This window comes from Anguilla rostrata, chromosome 8, assembly GCF_018555375.3.
Source record: "Anguilla rostrata isolate EN2019 chromosome 8, ASM1855537v3, whole genome shotgun sequence".
NCBI classification, from domain to species: Eukaryota; Metazoa; Chordata; class Actinopteri; order Anguilliformes; family Anguillidae; genus Anguilla; species Anguilla rostrata.
The window spans coordinates 53931125-53953989 of NC_057940.1; the positions used below are offsets into that span (position 1 = coordinate 53931125).

Below are 22865 nucleotides of genomic sequence, written 5' to 3' on the forward strand. Positions count from 1 at the left end.
CTAAACTAATTATAAAGACAGATCAAGAAAGACTGATAGAGAGAAAAACAGATCATTCAAATAATTACATCTTTTGTGTTCTGCAGGACAACTGTACATTTGTATGGAAGTAAGGCAAATGTAGCTTATTGTTATCATAAGACAGTAGGAATGGTTCTTAGATATGATCCATGGATTTTATCACAGCTGCTAAAGAATAGCATCAAACGCCCCTGGAAATGTCCTGGTGTCGTTCTCTGGTCACCCTGTGTATCAGCCCACCATGTGAAGCTCCAAATTAAACATTTAATACACGTTTGGGATTACGCCATTTCCCAAAGATCCTCTGCAGTTCAAAATGATCATGTCATTAAGGGTAATTTTAGCTCTCTCCCATCACTGGTTCGATACAACACGTTTTCATGTTGATGCTATTAAAGGGATGAATACGAATCCGTGTGGTTTTTATTCATTGTTTATTTTATTCATTAAGGTGCTTTGGGTGCATTTCCCATTAACCGCCAGCAGAGGGAGCGCCTCGGGTGTGCTAATCGGCACGCCTTCTCTTAATGAATAAAAAATCTGCGCTTTTTCGTTTTTTGGGGGGGTGGGTGCTTTTGCCATTGCTATTGCGGTAAATGCTGCTTTCGTCTCCACTTTGTTCTCTTTCCCAAACCTGCCCCCCTACACCCATTTCCTCCACCTGCCTAAACAACCCTCCCCACCACCTTTTCCCATCCCCCCATCCTGCTCTATACCCCCCCCCCCCCCGCCCCCACCTTTCTCACAGTACTTTGATGAGGAACAAGATGACTATGAATATCCTTATTATTACGAAGACACAACTGGCAGCCCCTCCTCCCCAAACACCTCCCCCTCCCCCACCGCAGGGAACCCCACTGAGCAGGTAACGAGGGAGCGGGAGAAGGGAGGAACTGAGGAGAGAGAGAAAGAGAGAGAGAGAGAGTGAGACAACGAGAGGGCTCTATTGCAGTTGGAGGTCTAAGACAAGGCCTGAATGTTGCATTGTGGGTCGTATTGTCCACAGGTGAAGGGATAATGGGAGGTAGCACAGCAGGTCTCTCTCTCTCTCTCCAAACCCTCCCTCTCTCTTTGACCTCCTCATGTTCTCCCTTCTCCTGTTTTCAGGGGCAAAAATCGCCAAAAAAACCCTCCCCCCCGCCCCGCCCAAAAACGCCTCACCACACTGACTCCGCCTCACTCGTCACGTCACGATAGCGTCCCGTCGATGTTGATGTCACGCGTGTGCGTGCGTGCACGTGCGCGTGTGTGTGTGCGTGTGTGTGCGTATGTGTGTGATCTGTCAGTGCACAGTGGGCCCAAATTTCTCTGTGTGTCAGTGACACTGCCTCTCCAGCTCTATACACTGACACTGTCCAGCAGCTGCCAGGACCTCCTGTAAAACAGTAGGGGTGGGGGTGGGGGGGGGGAGAAGAGAGGGAAAAGGAGAGAGAGAGAGAGAGGATGAGTGTGTGCCCTCTGCCTGCACGTCACACAATGGGCTGCTTCTTTTTGTTTTTTTTTTTGCTACTTCCTGTCTCTGACTGTCCTTGACGTGTGTTTTCATGCTTGTAGTGCACGCATGTTCATGTGTGTGTGTGCATGTTTGCAGGTCAGCATGCAGGTATTTATATGTGTTTACGTACATGTACTTGTGCAGGTGTGTGCAGGTATGTGTACAGGGGAGTGCATATGTGTGTGTCTCTCTGTCTCAGGGCTAAGTGTGTCTCTCTGTCTCAGAGATAAGTGTGTCTCTCTGTCTCAGAGCTCAGTTTAAGCATGTCTCTCTTTCTCACGGCTAAGTGTGTCTCTCTGTCTCACGGTGCAACTGGACAGCTCAGTGCACACCTGGTTGTACGGCAGTGTCACTGGCATCAGTTTTGGGCCCCGGGGCACCAGGCGTTACCGCCAAACTCGCGGGCTTACTGGGTTTTAATAAACAAGCATTTGCTGCTTTTTAAAAATTAATAATAATCATCATCATAATAATAATAATGAATAATAAAGAGGATGGCATTACTGGAGAGAGCAGCAGAGCTTCGCCATGGCAACACGGGCAGCGGGCATGCGGCAAGGCCTACAGAAATTCCAGACCCATCGCGATTCCGGAACTATTCTAGACAATAATGAGCTTGGTTTCGGAAATAAATGATTCCACCTGGGGACACTCCAAATTCTAATGCCTCTAAGCCGCAAGCATGGCCCCAGGGCTGCTCCGCTTTCACTGTTGTTCTGATAACTAAATAAAGCAAAATGTAGAAGTGTGTTGTATCCAGTAATGCCAGAGTGAACTGAAAAATTAATACCAAGCCTAAGCCATCTCAATGTCACTGTGTGTCATAAACATCCACCCATGTCTTTGTCTCTCCCTCCATCTCTCCATCCCCAACCACTTTAAAACCTCCCAATTCCTCATTTCTCCCTCTCTCTCCATCACCCTCCCTTTCTATCACCCTCTTACTCTCTCTTTCTCTCTCCCACCACACTTTTTCCATCCTTGCAATTTACAAACTGCTACACAACACCACAAAAAAACACGTACAGCAGAAGAGCAAAGCTGCCGGTGAAAAAACTGAAACTCCAGAGCCCACCGTGGCCAAGGCCAAACCAGCGGTGGCCAAGCCAACGGCAAAGCCAACACCCAAATCCAATCCCGCCGCCGCCGCCGCCACAAACGGCAATGAGAAAAGCACCAATGGAAAAAATGGTGACGTGAAACCGGCCAATGGCAAAGCCGAGGCTAAAAAACCCCTAGTTGTCAAAAACGGTGATCCAAAGCCGGCCAATGGGAAAACCGAAGTTAAAAAACCTTCAGTTGTCAAAAAAGAGCCAAAACCAGCCAATGGCAAAACTGAAGCTAAAAAAACTATCGTTGTCAAAAAAGAACCGAAACCGGCCAACGGCAAAACTGAAGCTAAAACACCCCTAGTTGTTAAAAACGGTGAACCGAAACCAACCAATGGCAAAACCGAAGTTAAAAAACCCCTAGTTGTTAAAAACGGTGAAACAAAACCGACCAATGGCAAAACCGAAGTTAAAAAACCACTGGTTGTCAAAAATGGTGATCCTAAACCAACCAACGGCAAAACCGCCGCTCAGAAACCTGTAGTTGTGAAAAACGGAGACCCAAAACCAGTCAGTGGCAAAAACGGCGAACAGAAACCCGCCAACGGCAAAAACGGTGACAGCAAAACTGCAGCCGCCAAAATTGGCGATCAGAAAAAGGGCGGCAAGATAGAGAAGGAGGCGCCAAAGAAACCCGGGGCGACCCCAGTGGCGGCAACGACAGCCCCAGCACTACCCGCGACTGCCGCCCCGGCCCCGGCGGTAACCGTGGCACCGGTTCCCGCGGCAACCGCCAAAGCTACCAAAAAGCCTAAGAAAGCGCCCACCCCGGCGGCGACCGCTGCCCCCATCCCGGCAGCGACCCCGGCGCCCCTCCCAGCCGCCACCGTCCCGCCGGTCCCCGTGGCAACCGCCAAAGTCTCTAAAAAAATCCCCTCCCTCAAGGACGTGCTTAAGAAAGAGGTGACGTCAGCACCGACGGCAGCGCCAACGCAAGCTCCCACCCCAGCACCGACCCCGACGCCAGCTCCCAAAAAGCCTGCCATAGTCGCCAAAGTAGAAAAGCCTAAAGTGCCCGTAGAGAGCAAGGCATCGGTTGGCAAAGCAACAGCCAAGTCGGATTCCAAGTCCGTGAGCCAATCGGTGACCAAATCCATGATCCAATCGGCGACCAAATCCGTGAGCCAATCGGTGACCAAATCCGTGAGCCAATCGGCGACCAAATCCGCAAGCCAATCGGTGACCAAATCCGTGATCAAGTCCGCTTTCGTGAGCAAAAACCTGCCCCCCTTCGGCAAGTCTGTCATCAGCGGCACCATTGTCTCCGTACCTGCGCCGGCAAAACCGAAGAAGTCGCCGGGAAACGGTTATCAACAGGTACAAACGAAGGGCCCGGGGGTGGCTGCCCGACGCCTGCCTCTTCAGCCAGCTGTTCTGCTTACAGGACCACTCTCCATCCAGGTTTTCCGCCATAGCCCACTCCCGAGCGCTCGTCAAACTGTGGGCGCACAGTTAGCCTTGGCTCTTTTATTCCATTTCCGTTCCGCCCCTGGTTTCCTGGGGTTTCTGAATTTTAAAAAGTACAACTGAGAAAGTTCATTGACAGTTCTGACACGAACTTTGAGGCATCACTCAAATTTCCAGGAGTTAATTGTGGATATTTTTTTGTCACGGTCCAAAAAAAAAAAATAATTAAAAGATGAGAACTCTGAGAATTCTACGAGTTCGGGTTCACTAGAGGCGCCATTGTGGGTTTTTTGTTTGTTTGTTTGTTTTGTTTTTTTGGACCACTCTATTTTGGTTTCGCTTAGCAACTATTGCAGCTGTTCAAAGGCTCGTGTGGAAACGCGGGCGGACAAAAATAATTATAAGCTCAAGTGAAAAAATAAATAATAAATCTTCTACAGTGGGGAAAAAAAACCTGGATTGTGAGGAGGTGCTCGGAACCAATGTTGGCACGTACATATCTGGATCACATCCACCCTTTAATATATCATACATTCTTTATGCTGAGAAATGCTATGATATAGCGGTGTGACAGACGGTCACGAGCGCCGCGTCTACACTGCCTCTACGCAGCCGCACTCTGTTTCTCACAGTCTTCCCCTTTTTTTATCTTCTGAAGCTGGAAAATGTTTTAGCGTCTCTCCTAACTTAGAATAGAGTGAATGATGCAAGGACTTCTGAGGCCGAGCAGTGGATTCAGCATGAAAAACCAAATCCAAAGTACAGTACGTGCATGCGCGTTTCTTCCCCTTCGCTTCATTTCGTGACAGTAGGAGAAAAAACTGCATTCAAAGAAAAAACTCAACGGTCACAACGGTCAACGATACTTCCACACTGACTGTCCTTTACATTGTTTCTTTTTTTCTGTCCTCTTAAATATCTCTCATGTTGATCATATTTGTCATAAATATGAGCACGGCAGTCTCACAGAATGGGACGATACTCGGCCTGTGGGACAGACAGTTATGAATCCGCCGTCATCGTGCGCGCAAAGACTTGCGTTCAAGTGACTGAAACGCAATGCGGGTCCCGCTCCGAAATGTCCACCTGTAATTTATTTATTTCATCGCCTGGTGGCCTTGCAAATGTTTAACTGACTCTGCGCCCGTAAGCGCAGTGCGCAATAGAATGAGGAGCGAAAGGTGAGTATGTTCATGTGTCCCATCCCGTCTTTGATTCGCTTCGACTTACGTTGAGGTAATCATCAAAGGCGAGTAGAACTTAATTCCGTGAGGCTGTCGTCTATTTGTCTGCCTGTCTGGTTGTTACATCAATCGCTTGTTCGCTGCCTTCGGTTAAGTTCCTCGGTGCTTAACAGAAGACACGAAACCAAACATGTACTTGTCGCCTCCGACCAATATTTATGAAGGGTAACGATGATGGTCGTCGACCCGTTCGTCATTCTAGCTGTAATGGGCAGTGCAAGCGACCTTTCGAAAAACAATATTAATAAAATAAAAGTCGGAAGAGCCAGCTTGACCTCCCTGTCATTCAAATCATGGCATTGTGGCTTTAATAATAAAAATAAAAAAACTAAACACAAAAAAACGAACTTACACGCAAAAAAAAAAAACGCCGAATTGAACTTTCAATTCCAAATGCGTGCGTTTTTCCACAGTCAGAACTGCCACAGAGCAAAGGAATTGTAGCTGGAGCTAACAACCTTGTGAAAATCCGCAGTTTCACCTTAAAAAAGGTTTTTGATACCAGCTTAATTTCTCTGTTCATAAACTGGTGGAAAAGCACCAGCTCTTAACTGGCAAAAAATTTTTTTTTTTAAATAATAATATAATATTTATTCTCTGTATATATTCTGTTTCACCTCTTTGCCTATAACGTATTAATAACAATAATCCTGACTTGCTTTAAACTAACCGCTCTCTCTCCCTCAAATCTGCCTGCCTCCACCTTGACCCCGCCCACCTCTCCTCGGCCCTGACCTATCAGGACATAGATCCGGCCCAAAGTGAGGCTGGCCCCACCCCCACAGAGGCGGATTATTATTACACCTTAGAGGAGGAGAAGTTCCACCCAGAGAGTGAGGTGATTGGACGTGAGCCAGCCACGCCCCAGGTAACCTTACACGGGACCAATCAGAGAAAAGGCCTTGAACAATCAATCAATCTACCTGTGATTGGTGGGTTGTTCATAGGTTACATTTAAATGGAAAATACCCGAACACATTTTACTTGTTTAATTAAAGGCAAAATTAGGTCAACTAGGTAAAATCAGCCTCTGTAATCATTGAGTGACGTGGGTAGTCTGTTTTTTTCCTTGTTATTATTTTTTGATCAGTTATTAACTATCTCCCATTGCCATGACATGAATACATTGCAAAAAAAATAATTTTCCCCCTGAAATTTTGAAACAAGACTACATGAGATACATTTTTTCTTATGTTCTCTTATTACAAAACAAATGTTCTTATGTAACTATAGTTTTTTTCTTTGCCAGAATATTTTCTCCTGTTCTTGTTTTCAAGAGTGCTGTCTTCGTTCAAATACATCTCTTAAAACAAGAATGACACAAATATTGTGGCAGGAACGAACTATTACAGTTAATTTTACGTAAACATAAGGAGGGTTTTGTGCTTTTCCGCACAATAAGAAAACACTTTGAGAGAAAATGAATACCATACAGTCTTGTTTTAGCACTAATATCCCAAGGAAAACATCCAAACAAGTTGAGAAAATTATATTTTGCAGTGTATCTGCAACACAACTTCCAGAACTTGTGTTGTATTTCCCCTCTCCATTTCCAGATGATCTGAGAAATGGATTAAATTCCTCACAATGTGGAATAAACACCTAATCTGGATATAACATTAATTAATAATTGCAGTAGTGGTAACACTTAGGATCATCATCATCATCATCACCATCACCATCACGCATTATGCTATGCCTTCGTCTGAGAGACAATGAGAATTCGTAGTGAGTTTCACACAAACATGTTAACTGTTTACTGCAAATTTCATTTTATCATTCCTACACACACCGCAGGAGGTATGATTGAAGTAATAGGTTATTTCATAATTTTATTAAACTTCTGGATTTAAGGTAAGATTTCATATATATATATATATATATATGGTTTGACAATTTAGTGACATAATTAAATGACTTTCTGGGGTGAGCTGTGAACAAAATCCTTTGGACTCAGGGTTATCTGTAAGTGATGTGCTTTTGTTTTGCTAACCATTTCATGGTTTGCTATTTCAGTAAGGTGCGGGTCTTGTGTTCCCTCAAGTTAAGAAAAATGAGTATATCAGCCAAGTCCTGTAGGCCTGTGTTTAAAATGAGCGTTTGGTAAGTTACGAATGAAAACAGTGCTCATTTAGGCGTTTCTGTTTCCCCAAAGCAAAGGGCCACGTCACAAGCTTGGATGTGTGTTTGTGCCGTGTGTGTGTGTATGGCCAGGTCTGGCTACTGCACCCTGGAAATGTGTATTTCCCCCCTGCAAGAACAGCCGGGAGATGCTTTCACGGAATTAACTGCATAAAATCAAGATCATATGTGATTAGAATGTCCTTATCTGAGCATTCTAATGCTGATGTAACCACCACTACTGGTGATTGATTGAAATCAGTGGAGTTCTAGAACATTGTTTTACAGTATCCAGAGCAGGGTTCTGAGAGAAACTGCAGTGTTATACTGCAGCTCTTTCCTCTTTCCCCTTATTCAAATATATGCTGTGATATTAATATGAATCCACTCCATTTACAGACTGACATGAAGTTAGGGTACCAAAGCAACAACATGTTTGTAACATTTTTTTGGATATTGTTTCCTTACAAAAAAGTAGGCTTATTAACATGTAATGAAATACACATAGCACCTCACACACTACACACACACACACACACACAGATACGCACACGCACACAAATACGCACACACACGCACGCACAGAGACACACACACACATACACACAATACACTCACACACACACACAAGTGATTGGTGAAGCACTTTGCTTTGATGGAAAGAATTAATGAAGCCCCTGTGGACAGGCAGACCAGTCGCAGAAGGAGGATAAGAAGGATTCTGTGACAGAGTAACAGTCGCCACCCAAAGCCTTATCGGTAAATAACCGCCTACCGTGGTTATTTCCAGTGCCATCCTCAAGTCTGGGCTTAGACATGGTTGGGAAAAAAAACTGCTTATCCGATTGGTGCAGTTTCATTAGTGTCCACTGGGTGTCACTGTTATCTCCTCAGTGTCACTGTTAGTACCCAAGAGGTAAGATTCACATCGGACTGACTCTTTGCCTCCTTCCTGACCTCCGTTCCCTTCCTCTTTTCTCTTTGTTCATTTTTGTCACCGTCATCTGTTGCTACTTCCCCCCTCTCTTTTAACAACCACACTTTCAAAACAATGCTTCCACTTTTCTTTCCCTCTATTTTTTGCCTCTCACCATCGCTCTATCGCCCCGTGCCTCCTCCTTTCCTCTTCCCTCTGTTTTTTTTACCCTTTCTTGCTTTCCTATCACTGTCCTCCTCCTCCTCCTCCTCCTCCTCCACCTCTTCCTCCTCCTCTCCTCCGTTTTCCTCTGCTCCTTGGTTCTGAGCAGGTGGAGGAGTCCGCGGTAGAGGAGGTGGGTTTGACCAAGGCGGGAGAAGTGGGCGGGGCTCCGGACGAGTCCTTCGCAGAGGAGTACGTCACCGGGGACGTGGGCTTGAAGGAATACGACTATTCCTACAAGGACTACAGCGAGCCGCTTCCCGACAGCGAGGCCGGCTTCCCCGATAGTCACATGGGCCCCGCCCTGTCTGCTGTCATTGACCAGGGAGGCGTAAGTCGCTCGGTCACATTTTTTTAATCCCCCCCCCCTCCCCCTCCCCCCATCCTCTCACATAAAATCAATGTTTCAATCGGGGGGGAGACGCTCGCCTGCAGTTGAAACGTGATTTTTGCGGTATGCGGGTTTGTGTTCTGTTTTGGATGCCAGCCACAGGTGCATGCTGGTCCTCCTGCAAAGTACTCAAGCGAGGTTGAGGCTCATGAAGGCTCACTCGTGAATCCGAATACGTTGGCGGGGCTACTATCTGATGTCGGCGATGCACCGATTTGAACCAATCGTCATCTGTCTCACTGTGAAGAGCAAAACCTTTCGATTGGTCCAAACAAGGCAGTGATTGACAGCTCATTGTAGCTCCGCCCCAATATGGGTGTCCAAGAAACCTCATTCTTCTGTTACTGGAAATTAGGCCATAGATCTGGTTTAATTTGGGGGGGTGGGGGCACTCTCAAATGTGAGAACCTGACCATGCTCCCTGACATCCAAAACACAGACTAGCATCCAAACCAAAGTCATCAGAAAGTAGAGAGAAATCACAGGTGAAGGTGAAGCAGAAGGAATGGAACGGCCATAGAGTCACTTGGTAAAGCACAGAGAAGGGCAACAAGACTTGTTCTAATGGTCAGACTTCAAATAGATTGCAAGGAAAGTCCGATGTGCAGTAGACCAAATGAACAGACAAGGTGGGCTGAATGTCCCTCTCATGATGTCATTCTTTTTTTGTGTTTTCTTGTATTCATAAACATTTATATGAAAAGGAAAATGCATTTGATCATTGACAGCGGGCTATTGATTCTCATACACACTGTGGATAAGCTCTATACTGTGCATTGTCTACAACATTAAAGTGCAGTTACATTTTTTAAATAAACATAAATACACTGGACACGATTTCAAGTTTCCAGACCACATATTAGGTATCAATGTGGCACATTCTATCTGGAGCTAAGATAGCTAAGTTTCAGCACGAGTTAAGTGTTTGTCCAGCTATTGGGAAGGTAAAGGTAAAGACACCTCTACAGTCTGCTGGATGGTAGGCCTCCTGGAAGAGACATATTTGGCCTTGGGTCTCTCGTCATCAAAGTGTGTGTATAAACCATTCTTGTTTCCTGCGTGTATAAACTGTGTTTCCCATCTAACGTCTGCCTCTACGTCGCTGTTACCGATCGCAAGCATTCTTTGATGTGTATAATTTTTGTCACTTACTTCGTATTCTCATTTAATTAAACTTCATGCTTTTTTGCCTCCGTGGTGGGTCATTAGGCAAAGAATATGAAGTCTAAATGAATAGCAAACATACAGACATGTATATACTCGCCATAGTGAGTATTACACAATGAGCAAACTAACCATTACATTGTCAGACATTTTGGCTCAAGGTCTTATGTTGCAAATGTCACAGGTTGCATTGCGTTCCCTTGGACCAGCTTTTGGATGTAAGTATTAGACAGCAAATTGCCTTTAGTTAAAGTGAGCACTGGAGCTTAGAGTTTGTACGGAAGACACAAGGCCTCCATGTGCGTATGTCTGACATCAGTGGAATCCTGTTGGCTGATATCCACATCACGTGTTATGTGCATGCGTTTTGACCTGGGACGTGATTCTAAACTGTGGGTATGTTGTGTGTGTGTGTGTGTGCATCTGTGATGCTCATGTAAGTAAAACACAGCAACACAATGCAACAGAAGACCACCGACGCATTCGCTGTGCGATCTTGAAACGGGTTTGGCTGATGTGTTTCCTTGGACACGTCTGTGATGTCATTTCCTGTTTCTGTAAGTCAAGGGTCACGTGCCAGCATTGTTGCCAATTGGACAACTTTTTTTCTGTTATTTGTGCAGGGTAAAATGCCCGAGACTGCAACGCCATTTTGTGTTTTTCCTGTGTGTCTCACACTGGTAGGAGCTGGAGCTGTGTATTTAGTTCTTAAACAGTGACATGACTGCTGGAGATATTAAGTTTGTATACAAGATGACAGATGAAGGTCTGTAGTATGACTGTGTGATAATGTTGACTGTTTTACAGGCTGGGTGCGTCTGGATGCGCAGTGCTGTAGTTTAAATGTGTGTTATGCACAGGTTGTTTGTGCTGTGCTGTAGATTACATGTGTGTTGCGTGTACATTGACTGCGCTGTGTTCTGGGATACATGCATGTTGCGTGTACATCGACTGGGCTGTGTTCTGGGTTACATGCGTGTTGCGTGTACATTGACTGTGCTGTGTTCTGGGTTACATGCGTGTTGCGTGTACATTGACTGTGCTGTGTTCTGGGTTACATGCGTGTTGCGTGTACATTGACTGTGCTGTGTTCTGGGTTACATGCGTGTTGCGTGTACATTGACTGTGCTGTGTTCTGGGTTACATGCGTGTTGCGTGTACATTGGCTGTGCTGTGTTCTGGGTTACATGCGTGTTGCGTGTACATTGACTGTGCTGTGTTCTGGGTTACATGTGTGTTTCCCTCAGGCATCGGTGAGAGCCCTGAAAGGGGAGAAGGGAGAACCTGCTGTCCTAGAGCCTGTGAGTGAAATTAATCAATTACCTACCAACCAATTTAAGTCCTGAGCAATCAATTATCTGTCAGTCAGATCAAAGTTTATTAATCAATTAACCACCGGATGAATTACATTTGTTTTCAGTTATCCGTAGAACTGTGGTGAAATCCAAGTTAGCTACGCTATGTCAACTACTCACTGTATGGGAATTATTAACATTTTGCCACTAGAGGGTACTATTTTGCTGCAACAACTATTCGTGATCAGGATGCCTGTATAATTAATATCTCACATATTACTCAACCCCTCTGCACCTCCCTGTGTTTCCCGACCTCTCTGCCTCTCTTTCACAGGGCATGTTGATTGAAGGACCCCCAGGACCGGAAGGACCAGCAGTAAGTCTGTCCGTTCTGTCCTTTCTCCCGTCCTCTTTTACATCTCTCCTCTGTATGTTCGAAAGGGTGCGTCTGTGATGTCATCAGTGTCTGTGATGTCATCAGTGTCCATACACAACAGTGTATCATTGGCTCCCTGTGTGTTGCACAGGCACAAAAGATGCATTCATAAGCAATTATTGTAAAGAATGATCAATTTATTTAATTATTTTCCTCATCCCTCCCTCCCTCCCTCTGTCTCTCTCTTTCAGGGTCTCCCTGGCCCCGCTGGCCCTTCGGGACCCCCGGGTTCTGTGGGTGATCCTGGCGAGAGGGTGAGTGTGTTGCCCTCTACAGGTGGAACCATGTAACAGCATTGGCTCTAAGAGCATTGTTAAAGAGAGAACAAAATACCTGATTGGCTGGGTGCCCAGATCCAGTTCATATGCAATGCTACACCATCGTCCAGCCATAAAGGCATTACAGTTCTAGAAGAAGTAGCGAGGAAGCCTTTGCCACCGGTTCATGTTTGCTGTGAAATGTGTTGCTTGCCATGGGGAAAATGTCTTTAGATGTGAAACACGCAAGTTGTCCGCACATCGCTCTCCGTGAGCGGCTCCAGGTGTTTGCCCACAGAGAACGGTGTCTGTGGGAGGGGTGACTGGGGGTGACTGGGGGTGCCTTGTGTTTTTAGGGACCCCCCGGTCGTGCGGGACTGCCTGGAGGCGATGGAGTGCCTGGTCCCCCCGGAACCTCTGTCATGCTGCCTGTGAGTCACACCCCAATTCCTGTCCTAGGCCACACCCCCTTTTCTGTCTGTCTATCTAGGCCAGACCCCTCATACCTCTCTATCTGTAAGTGTGCACTCATCTTTCTTACTCTGACACGTTTTCTCTCTCCTTCTCCCTCTTGTTCCTTCTGTCTGTGTTATAGGTCATTCCACCATCTCTCATTTGCTTAATTCTTTCTCTTTTTCTCTCGCTCTATGTCTCTCTCTTTACCTCATAATCACTTTTCCCGTCTCGGTTCCCATCATTTGCTCTCCCTGTTTCCATTCCTTTCTTTATGGTTTTTCATTTTTATTTTTTAAATGTATTTTTTACTTTTGCAGAAAAACAGTGGGCTGTTTTTCAGTCAAGTGACTAATATTTGCATTGTCTCTCAGACTCTTATCTAACCTATCTAAATAGTTATCATGTGACTACTGCTTTTTGTATAGAGAGAGAAGTTCACCGGCTCTGTTGGTACATTACTGTAGCTTAGCAGTTAGGACACTGAACTTTAAATTCTGAGGTTGTAGATTTGATTCCCAGGTGGGGTGCTGTGTGCTGCCCTTGTACTAATGAGGTGCTTTACACATCTAGATATGTAAACTGACTGTCTGTAAAACTGTGTTTGTAGCTCTGCCTCCGAGCATCAGTGAAAGGCCTACAGTACTGTAGTGTAATTGAGTTAACTGGCCACAAGGCGGCAGTGTTCCTGAGTTGGTTTTGTGTGAGCACTGTGCTGGTCTGTAAAGATGCCGGTCATTCGTTTCGCTGCTGATTAATGTTTGCTGTCACCAACTGAAGTGTTGCTTTCATAGAGTGAGAAAGTTCTTTCATTTTTGGCTACATTAAACTATTTTTCACTACTCTTTTGCAAGCACACTGTACTGCATACTATTCACACCACTTTTTCACCATTGAATATATTTTTTTCTGTGCATTTTCAAGCTATTGACCCAATATAATAATAATAATAATTATTATTATTATTGTCCATAATTTTGAAAACAGATTAATTGAGTGAATGGTGAGTGTTAGAGGCTTGTCAATGGAATATATCAGTGCTCATAACTGAAACTCTCCCTACCTCCATCTCTCCATCCCTCCCCCTCTCTCTCTCCCTCCTTTGCCCTGTAGTTCCGGTTCGGCAGCAGTGGAGGGGATAAGGGCCCTATTGTCTCTGCACAGGAAGCTCAGGCCCAAGCTATCCTTTCCCAGGCCCGGGTGGGTAACAGAGCATGAAAGCCTTACAGCCCACTGCACCCGCACTGCACACACACTGCACCCACACTGCACACACTGCACCTGCACTGCACCTGCACTGCATACTATAAACACTGTACATACTGCACTGCACTGCACACACACTGCACACACTGCACCTGCACTGCATACTATAAACACTGTACATACTACACCACACTGCACACACTGCACCTGCACTGTGCACTATAAACCCTGTACATACTGCACCGCACTGCACACACACTGCACACACTGCACCACACTGCATACTGTAAACAATGTACATTCTGCATCGCACTGTACACACACTTCACATACTGCACCTGCACTGTGCACTATAAACACTGTACATACTGCACCCACACTGCACACACACTGCACACACTGCACATACTGTACCCACACTGCACACACTGCACACACTGTACATACTGCACCCACACTGCACACACACTGCACACACTGCACATACTGCACACACACTGCACACACACTGCACACACACTGCACCTGCACTGTGCTCTATAAACACTACATACTGCACCCACACTATACATACACACCCACACAAACTTTTTCTGTTAGCCCTCTTTTGCATAATAGGATATTTATTTTATTCACCCCCATTGTCTCTCTGTGGGGCATGCCCCCACTTCAGGCACCACTGCATTACATTATTTCTCACTACAGACATCCCCAAAGGATATTGCCTGATTCTCTCATTTATTTATTTATTTATTTATTTATTTATTTATTTATTTATTTATTTATTTATTTATTTATTTATTTATTTATTTATTTATTTATTATTTATTTATTCATATATTCATCCATTCCTTCTTTTTCTAATTTCACAAATTGCAATTACACTGAAAGATCAGAAGAGTCAACACATCAAATGTCAAAGTACAATATGTAGGCTTTGGCAAAAATGTGCATTTTGACTTTCCTTTTGACTTCCTGCTGTTCTGTATTCCACCACTAGTTGGCGCTGAAAGGCCCTCCTGGACCAATGGGATTCACCGGTAGACCCGGGCCCCTGGTGAGTGACCCTGGGCTGCATTTCTCTATAGGTTGGAGAGGCGGAGCTTGTTTCCAATAGGTCACTTCCTCACTTGGGGAGAAACAGTTGTAATGAGTTTTTTTTCCCCCCCTCTGTATTAGCAGCATGGTTAAGCTTTTCCCAAATGTTTTCCTTTCGCTGCTCACTAAATTTTACCAAATCTCGTGGCACACCGCTCTCAAAAGCAAGCCACGTACTGCCTTTGATGTGACCCCTGAACAGCAGGCCTAAATGTTCTTTTGGGGTTTTAAATTAAGCGATATGCAATTTTAATGACATTTATTTTGCCTTTTGTGAATGGGATTTGTTCAGTTTCATGTAATTCATTCGAATTAAAAAAATATATTTTTTAGAGAATTTGTCTGGCGGCGTACCCGACTTTGGCCAGGGTGGATTCGGAGTGGAACTCCAGTTCAGAAGTGCTGGCTTTGGTGACCCTACTGTGTTTGTTATTTAAGTGATATTTCTTATTTTCAGGGTTCCCCTGGAAGTTCTGGCTTGAAAGGCGATATTGGAGACCCAGGCCCTCAGGTAAGGTGCACCTGGCCAGATGTTTGTCCTGCGTAGGGGGAGGGGGATGGGGGGAGGGGCTCACACCCCCTGCTTAACGTCCAGCTACAGTGAAACAGGATTTACATCCACCCCCCCCCCAATTCACCAACAACAGAAAAATCAGATACAAATACCCCAAGGCCATTTGATGGAAAAACTAGTGACGTGGTGTAATCTGTAGAGATTATTCAGCTATGATATTGTTGGGCCCGCCCCCAACACCGTTGATTGACAATTAAGAGGCCCAGGGTCGCAGGGGGATGGTGTCATGTTGCCAGAGACAAGCCGGAATGTTCTGTGTGGTCTTGTACCAATAAAGTCACCGGGCGGTAAGAAGCTAAAACACATTGTAGTCATTGAATCCATGAAAGTGTAGTGCAACCAGATAACACAACAGTAATCTTCAACTACGGGGCAATGGGATACCCTACCGATGTTCAGCTACAGGAATTTTGCTCAGCTTGTGTGTCTCGTTCACCTCCTGTGTGTGGTGTCTGTACTGCGCTCTGATATAAATACAGAAAGCATGAAGCTTTATGGATCGTGTTGGTTGAGCTGGAGGTGCTGGTGTACTGTGATAATCTGTTGCTCCGGTATATGGAGACTGAACCCCAGTTTTTACCACACAGGGCCCCAGGGGACCTCAGGGATTGTCTGGACCCCCGGGGAAATCAGGCCGAAGGGTAAGTGGTTCTGATTCTGGTTCTGATTCTGATTCTGAGTCTGAGTCTGAGTCTGAGTCTGAGTCTGAGTCTGAGTCTGAGGCTGAGGCTGAGTCTGAGTCTGAGTCTGGGTCTGGGTCTGATTCTGATTCTGAGTCTGATTCTGGTCCTGGTTTTGATTCTGAGTCTGAATCTGAATCTGAATCTGAATCTGATTCTGATTCAGGTTCTGATTCTGATTCTGATTCAGGTTCTGGCTCTGATTCAGGTTCTGGTTCTGCCAGTGTGAGAAGCTGTGTCTAAGTGTCACTCATAGCATGTCCCAGTTTCTAGGTGCAAACTGACTGATGTACGGGTAATTTACCTGGGTACAATGCCAGGCTGCCTCTGAGTCATTACACACAATCCCCCTCTTCAGTGCTAAGTGCCAAGCAGAAGTGTACTGGCCACACTGCCAAGTGACAGGCTGAAATAAAACAATAAAGGAAAATGAAATAATAAAATGATGCTGATAAATTGAAGCTAGATTTCCATACTCCAAGGTAGCTTGCCATAGAGTTTCTGTCGATTGTACCGCAAGTATTTATTTGTCTTTTCTTCTCGGTGTCTCTCTGCAGGGTCGAGCCGGAGCTGATGGTGCCAGAGGCATGCCCGGTGAATCGGGTGGGAAGGTATCTGTCACTTCCTGGTTTGATTCTCCATCGCGGTTAGCACTCCACGCAGCGATGTCCCCGCCAGGCCGCGCGTTTGTGTTTGTCCCTCTGTTTGTCTGTGGTATAAAAGCATGAATTCTTCAGTCTGGCTCAAATGTGTGTGTGTGTGTGTGTGTGTGCCAGATTTGGGAAAATTGTGCGCTGAAGTAAACTAGATTATTTTCTCTCTTTTAAAATGTGTTTGGGTTACGTCCTGTTTTTTTTTTTATTTCCCCTCCTTGCCTTGAGCATGGCATATCCTGTCACCATTAACATGTGCTCTTCCTCTCTCTCCTCCATTGCTATCTCTCTCTCTCTCTCTCTCTCTCTCTCTCTTTCTTTCCATCCCTCCTAGGGCGATCGTGGGTTCGACGGGCTGCCTGGTCTCCCTGGTGACAAGGGCCACAGGGTAGGTACACAAAGATAGCGTTGGAAATGAATGAATTAATCGATATACTACAAATAGACAGTAAATAGAGTAGAATAGAATATTCTATTTAGTTAGTTCGAATGAAGAGAATGGAATTAAGTACACTAAGGCTCCACCATTAGCTTCTCTGTTTGGCAGTGATGCAGCACAAGGAAGAAAACTGAGTTTGTAAATGGAAGCAAATCCCACCCTATCACAATGTTCCAGGTTGGAAGAGGGGAACGGGAAAGGGTAAATGTTGGGGTTTAGGGGAGGATGTCATCTATCTGTTTACCTGTTCGAATCTCAGGTGGGGCAGGTGTTATACTTCAGTGCTTGTACATTCAAAAATAAAATAAAACAAAATCCATCTGTCAAAATCCACCCTGATAGAGTACATTTTATTCTGATTGAGTTTATTCTTGTGGGTCGTATATAAACTCTGTTGTAGTTGAAATTACACTGAATATTGTACTGTTATAAGGACTGTATCTTAATATTCAGCATGACTGATTGGTAACCTAGTATTTAACCCTTTAAGGTATAAGACCACAAATATGTGATTAGAATGTTCTTAACTGAACATTCTAATGCTGATGTCACAATCACTACTGGTAACTGAAAGCAATGGAATTCTAGAACACTGACTTAGAATTTTGAAGAAAAAAAACATTCCAAAATTCCAAAGGGCTAATTGTAGCATAAGCTGCTAAGATGCTAATCATTCTGCTCTCTTTCCTCACCTGTTTCAGGGAGAAGCTGGAGGCATGGGACCACCAGGTCCAACCGGAGAGGACGGAGAAAGGGTAGGAGCAACAGGAAACAGGAAGGGGTCAGGGCTCAGGCCATCCAGTGAAGCAGAACATAGTCAAGGCATCACAGTCTATTACAGCACCGCAACTACATTTACCAAAATTAAAAATTAAAAAAAATCAGCCCAGCCCTGGATTGGATTTTCTTCACGGGCACCAACAAATCAACCAATGTTGTGTGTTGAAAAGGAAAAAAAATTGAGGCCTGCCAAAAAAATGAATGTTTTTTTTTTTTAATTGCTATTTTTGCTCAAAATAAATGTATGTTTTTTTATGACAAAGAGAATTCATTTTAAAAGAAAAAAAGCCCAGACTGAAAGAACAATAAACCTTTAGTGCTTTCTGAGTCAGCCAGGATTTCAGCAAGGTGCTGTTTCTTTTTCTGTCTCTCTCTCTCACTCTCTTCATTTTTTCTCTCTTGCTATTCTCTGTTTTGCTGTTTATGCTCTTGTTCTGTTTCTTTGTTGTCAGGGAGACGATGGGGAGGTTGGACCCAGAGGACTGCCAGGTGAACCCGTGAGTGTTTCTCTCCAGCTTTCTGTCGGTCTGCCTGCCTGTCTGTCTGTTTGTCTGTCTGTCTGTCTGCCTGTGTGTCTGTCTGTCTATCCGTCTGTCTGTCTGTCTGTCTGTCTTTCTGTTTTTCTGTTTGTCTTTCTGTCTGGCTGTCTGTCCGTCTATCTGTCTGTCCGTTTATCCATCTGTCTGTCTGTCTGTCTGTCTTTCTGTCTATCCATCTGTCTGTCTGTCTACCTGTCTTTCTGTTTGTTTGTCTGTCTGTCCTTCTGTTTGTTTGTCTGTCTGCCTGTCTGTCTGTTTGTCTGTCTTTTTGTCCGTCTGTCTGTCTGTCTGTTTGTTTGTCTGCCTGTCTGTCTGCCTGTCTCTCTGTCTTTCTGTCTGTCTGTCTATTTGTTTGCCTGTCTGTCTGTCTGTCTCTCTGTCTGTCTGTCTGTTTGTCTGTCTTTCTTTCTGTCTGTTTGTCTGTCTGTCTGTCTTTCTGCCTGTCTGTCTGTCCATTTGTCTGTCTGTCTTTCTGTTTGTTTGTCTGTCTGTCTGTCTGTCTGCCTGTCTGCCTGTCTGTTTGTCTGTCTTTCTGTCTATCTGTCTGTCTTTCTGTCTGTCTGTCTTTCTGTCTGTCTGTCTGTCTGTCAGTTTGTCTGTCTGTCTGTCTGTCCGTTTCTTTGTCTGTCTGTCAGTTTGTCTGTCTTTCTGTTTGTCTGTATTCTTGTCTGTCCTCTCTCTTCCATCATGCCTACCTTTGTTGAAGCATCTCTCCAGATATTCCCCTCAGTGGTTGTTTTGTACTGCAAAGCCCCTCCCCCTTTTCTGCCAGTCGGATTAATCCCTCTCTCTTCTTTCTCTCTCTCTCTCTCTCTCTCTCTCTCTCTCTTTCTCTCTTATTAAGAAATTTTACATGGTGTTGTGCCTTTTGAATTGTCACTCATCTGATTGATTATTAATCTCTCTCTCTCTCTCTGTTGTTTTTTTGTCCTGTCGTTTCTCTGCACTGTTTTAGGGACCCCGTGGGCTGTTGGGACCCAAGGGCCCCACTGGGATCCCAGGACCCCCTGTGAGTGTGGCCCCCTCCCTGCCCCCCACCCTGCCGTGTTTTACCACTCAACACTTTTCCCCCAAATTATGTTTTTCTTCCATCAGAAACACTGGTGGTCAATTCAATTTTGCACAGAACACGAAGTCCTGTATTTGTCTTTGGTTACACCCCCCTTTCCCCCTCCTCCTCCCCTCTCATAAACTTGAAAGGTTACCCTATAAAATATATTTTTAGGCCTCATTCGCCATGGCAACAAGACCAGATAAGACCAGGACCTCCTTGCAAGATCACACCGTGACAGCAAATGAATATGTTTAAAAATATCCAGGCCCCAAACATACAGAGAGCTGTTGACACACAGTTCGTAGACATCGATGACAAACCGCGTGCTAAAATCTGCAAGCCGCTATTTTTAGGTGGTGCGAAGCCAAGTAATTTGATGGTAATGTGCAATAATGTTGAATCATGGGTTAAGGATTACTTGAAATGAATGTCGCAGTGGAGATTATGGTCATTCGGTTAATATTGTTTTGTGATCATACCATTGAGGTCTGTCTTTTGCAGACCTCAATGGTACGATTTTATCTGAGTTCAGTTAAAATTAGTATTTTCCTATATGCATTATTAGAGCATGTTCAGCTATTTGTCATGTACAGTGTCATTTACATTAGTTCACTCTCACGCCAAGCAGTACATTAGGGACAAAACTTCCCTCGCAGAAGATTTCAGCCTTTTCTCCAACTGTGAAATGTGGCGTCATTTTTCATTAATTTCTTTTATAAATAGTTGTCAGTTTTGGTAGTAATATACACCATAAAGTCTCCATAATACTGCCATGATGATGACATAATGCCTGTAATGACAAGCCATGACATGTGTCATATCACTGTGATGTGACAAATGCATCAAGCATTTTTTTTTCCGTAGCAGATTTCAAATGAACTGCCACAAAGTGATTCCAGTGTGAATTATATCAATGCATAAAACTTCTATTGCAAGCTGTAATATACTGGCATGACCGCTTATGACAGGTGTTATGCCAGGCTTATGACGGTGTAATGTAGGCATTATGGAAATTAGTTATCATTCATATCATAAGTCAATGCATTCAGTCACCTTGACTCACTGCGGAGGTGATATAACAAGGAGAGTGAAAGTTTTTGCCATCAGTGATTTACTGATTAATTATTACCCCTCCCCCCCCCCTCTCTCTCTCTCTCTCTCTCTCACTCTTGGTCACTCACTCTCTCATTCTCTCTCTCTCCCCTTCTTCCTCCAGGGCGTGCGAGGAAACGATGGTCCTCATGGACCGAAGGGAAATCTGGTGAGTGTCCGTATCGTGATGCCCATAAAAATCAGTGTTGCTGCTAACGACCTTAGCACCATTATAGCACTGCAGCGGGAGCCCTGTACAGTGTCGTGGTAGACCTGCTGAATTGTCACACCTCTTTGTGTTCACCTGGAAGTGATGCACGTCTTTGTGTTCACCTGGAAGCGATGCACGTCTTTGTGTTCACCTGGAAGTGATGCACCTCTCTGTGTTCACATGGAAGTTCCACATCTCTGTGTGTTCACCTGGAAGTGATGCACGTCTTTGTGTTCACCTGGAAGTGATGCACCTCTTTGTGTTCACCTGGAAGTTCCACACCTTTTTGTGTTCCCCTGACCCCCCACTCCACTCTTCCAACTTTCTCAGGGTCCTCAAGGTGAGCCAGGACCCCCTGGGCAGCAAGGTACTCCAGGAACTCAGGTGAGGGGTGCGATCTTTGTGATGACACGCACTGAGCGAAAATCCTAAATCTGTCCTAATTGTTCCGGAAAGATCAAAGCCATCTGAAGGAGCAGGGAACAGTAACAGTGTTTGATCGCTGGTAATCATTCACCAGTTATAATCACTCTGTAAATGTGCACAAGCTTCAAAGTTCCACTGAAGCATAGTGGTTGTTGTTGTGGATATAGTACCATGCGTCTGTGAGACGCAGTGGCTCATCGGAGGTTTGTCTCTTTCCAGGGAATGCCAGGACCTCAAGGAGCAACCGGCCCACCAGGGGAGAAGGTAAGGGCTGTGGGGAATGATCAGTCAGCGTCAGGTGAAATTTGTTAAAACTATTTGTGAATACGAGGTCCGTGAACTGACAATAAAAGAAGATACTCGCAGTACGCTCATTTCTTTGCATTTGCTACATTCAATTTTCCTGAATAATGTATATTTTTGTTTACACGTTAGAATGCATTTGAAGTAGACTTCCCACCAACCCATGCGATGAACTCACTCACTCACTCACTCATTAAATAATTTTCATTCACTAATTTACTTACTGATTCACTTACTCATCTACTTGACTCATTCACTCTCATTGACTCACTCACTGACACACTCACACACTCTCTGAATCACTCACTTTTGGACTCATTCGCTCACGCTCATACTCATTTATTAATCACCCACAGTGACCCTGTGAAACCAACTGTTACTCAATGCTCTCCCTGAGTATTCTCACCACTAGATGGCGAAAACACTCAGTCACCAGCTCCTGTATTTGTGTCTGCATTTTCCAGGACCACGGGAAGCCAGGTCTCCCGGGAATGCCAGGAGCCGACGGCCCTCCAGTAAGTGCCTCTGTCTCCACGCTTATGACACCTTACGAGCCCTCTGTCTCTACGCTTATGACACCTTACGAGCCCTCTGTCTCCACACTTATGACACCTTATGAGCCCTGTCTCCACACTTATGATGCCTTACGAGCCCTCTGTCTCCACGCTTATGACACCTTACGAGCCCTCCGTCTCCACACTTATGACACCTTACGAGCCCTCTATCTCTACGCTTATGACACCTTACGAGCCCTCTGTCTCCATGCTTATGACACCTTATGAGGCCGCTGTCTCCACGCTTATGATGCCTTATGAGCCCTCTGTCTCCACACTTATGATGCCTTATGAGCCCTCTGTCTCCACACTTATGACACCTTATGAGCCCTGTCTCCACACTTATGATGCCTTATGAGCCCTCTGTTTCCACACTTATGATGCCTTATGAGCCCTCTGTTTCCACACTTATGACACCTTACGAGGCCTCCTTCCAGTTCTTCCCTCAGTCTCTCCCAAGTCCCTCTTTCCACTTTTGCTGTTCATAGTACAGTAATAAACCATATTGGTCAAAATATCAAAAAATCCAAATCAGATTTTCAGTTCATTGTCCCTTTTCAGTTCTTTTCCAATAAACTGTCAGACACCCTGTAGTCTGGCTCTTTGTTAATAAGTAAAAATTCACTTGTGATAGTTAATATTCCAAAATATGAGATATATCGTAATTACCCATATATGCTATGGCATGAATAGTTTGATTGTGGATAGTTTGACACAGTCTGAGA

At 44.9% G+C, this 22865-nt stretch overlaps 1 protein-coding gene across 1 annotated transcript in view; it reads left to right on the forward strand.

Annotated features, from left to right (window-relative positions):
- col11a2 (collagen, type XI, alpha 2) overlaps positions 1-22865 on the forward strand; it is an 81244-nt gene that overhangs the window by 34413 nt on the left and 23966 nt on the right. The window contains exons 8-27 of the mRNA XM_064348908.1: positions 2545-3942; positions 6019-6144; positions 8645-8866; positions 11338-11391; positions 11720-11761; positions 12013-12075; positions 12435-12509; positions 13645-13731; positions 14738-14794; positions 15293-15346; positions 15997-16050; positions 16647-16700; positions 17077-17130; positions 17883-17936; positions 18414-18458; positions 19456-19509; positions 20771-20815; positions 21188-21241; positions 21503-21547; positions 22051-22101. Coding sequence (XP_064204978.1) covers positions 2545-3942; positions 6019-6144; positions 8645-8866; positions 11338-11391; positions 11720-11761; positions 12013-12075; positions 12435-12509; positions 13645-13731; positions 14738-14794; positions 15293-15346; positions 15997-16050; positions 16647-16700; positions 17077-17130; positions 17883-17936; positions 18414-18458; positions 19456-19509; positions 20771-20815; positions 21188-21241; positions 21503-21547; positions 22051-22101 — 2688 coding nt within the window. The remainder of the gene's footprint in view (positions 1-2544; positions 3943-6018; positions 6145-8644; positions 8867-11337; positions 11392-11719; positions 11762-12012; positions 12076-12434; positions 12510-13644; positions 13732-14737; positions 14795-15292; positions 15347-15996; positions 16051-16646; positions 16701-17076; positions 17131-17882; positions 17937-18413; positions 18459-19455; positions 19510-20770; positions 20816-21187; positions 21242-21502; positions 21548-22050; positions 22102-22865) is intronic.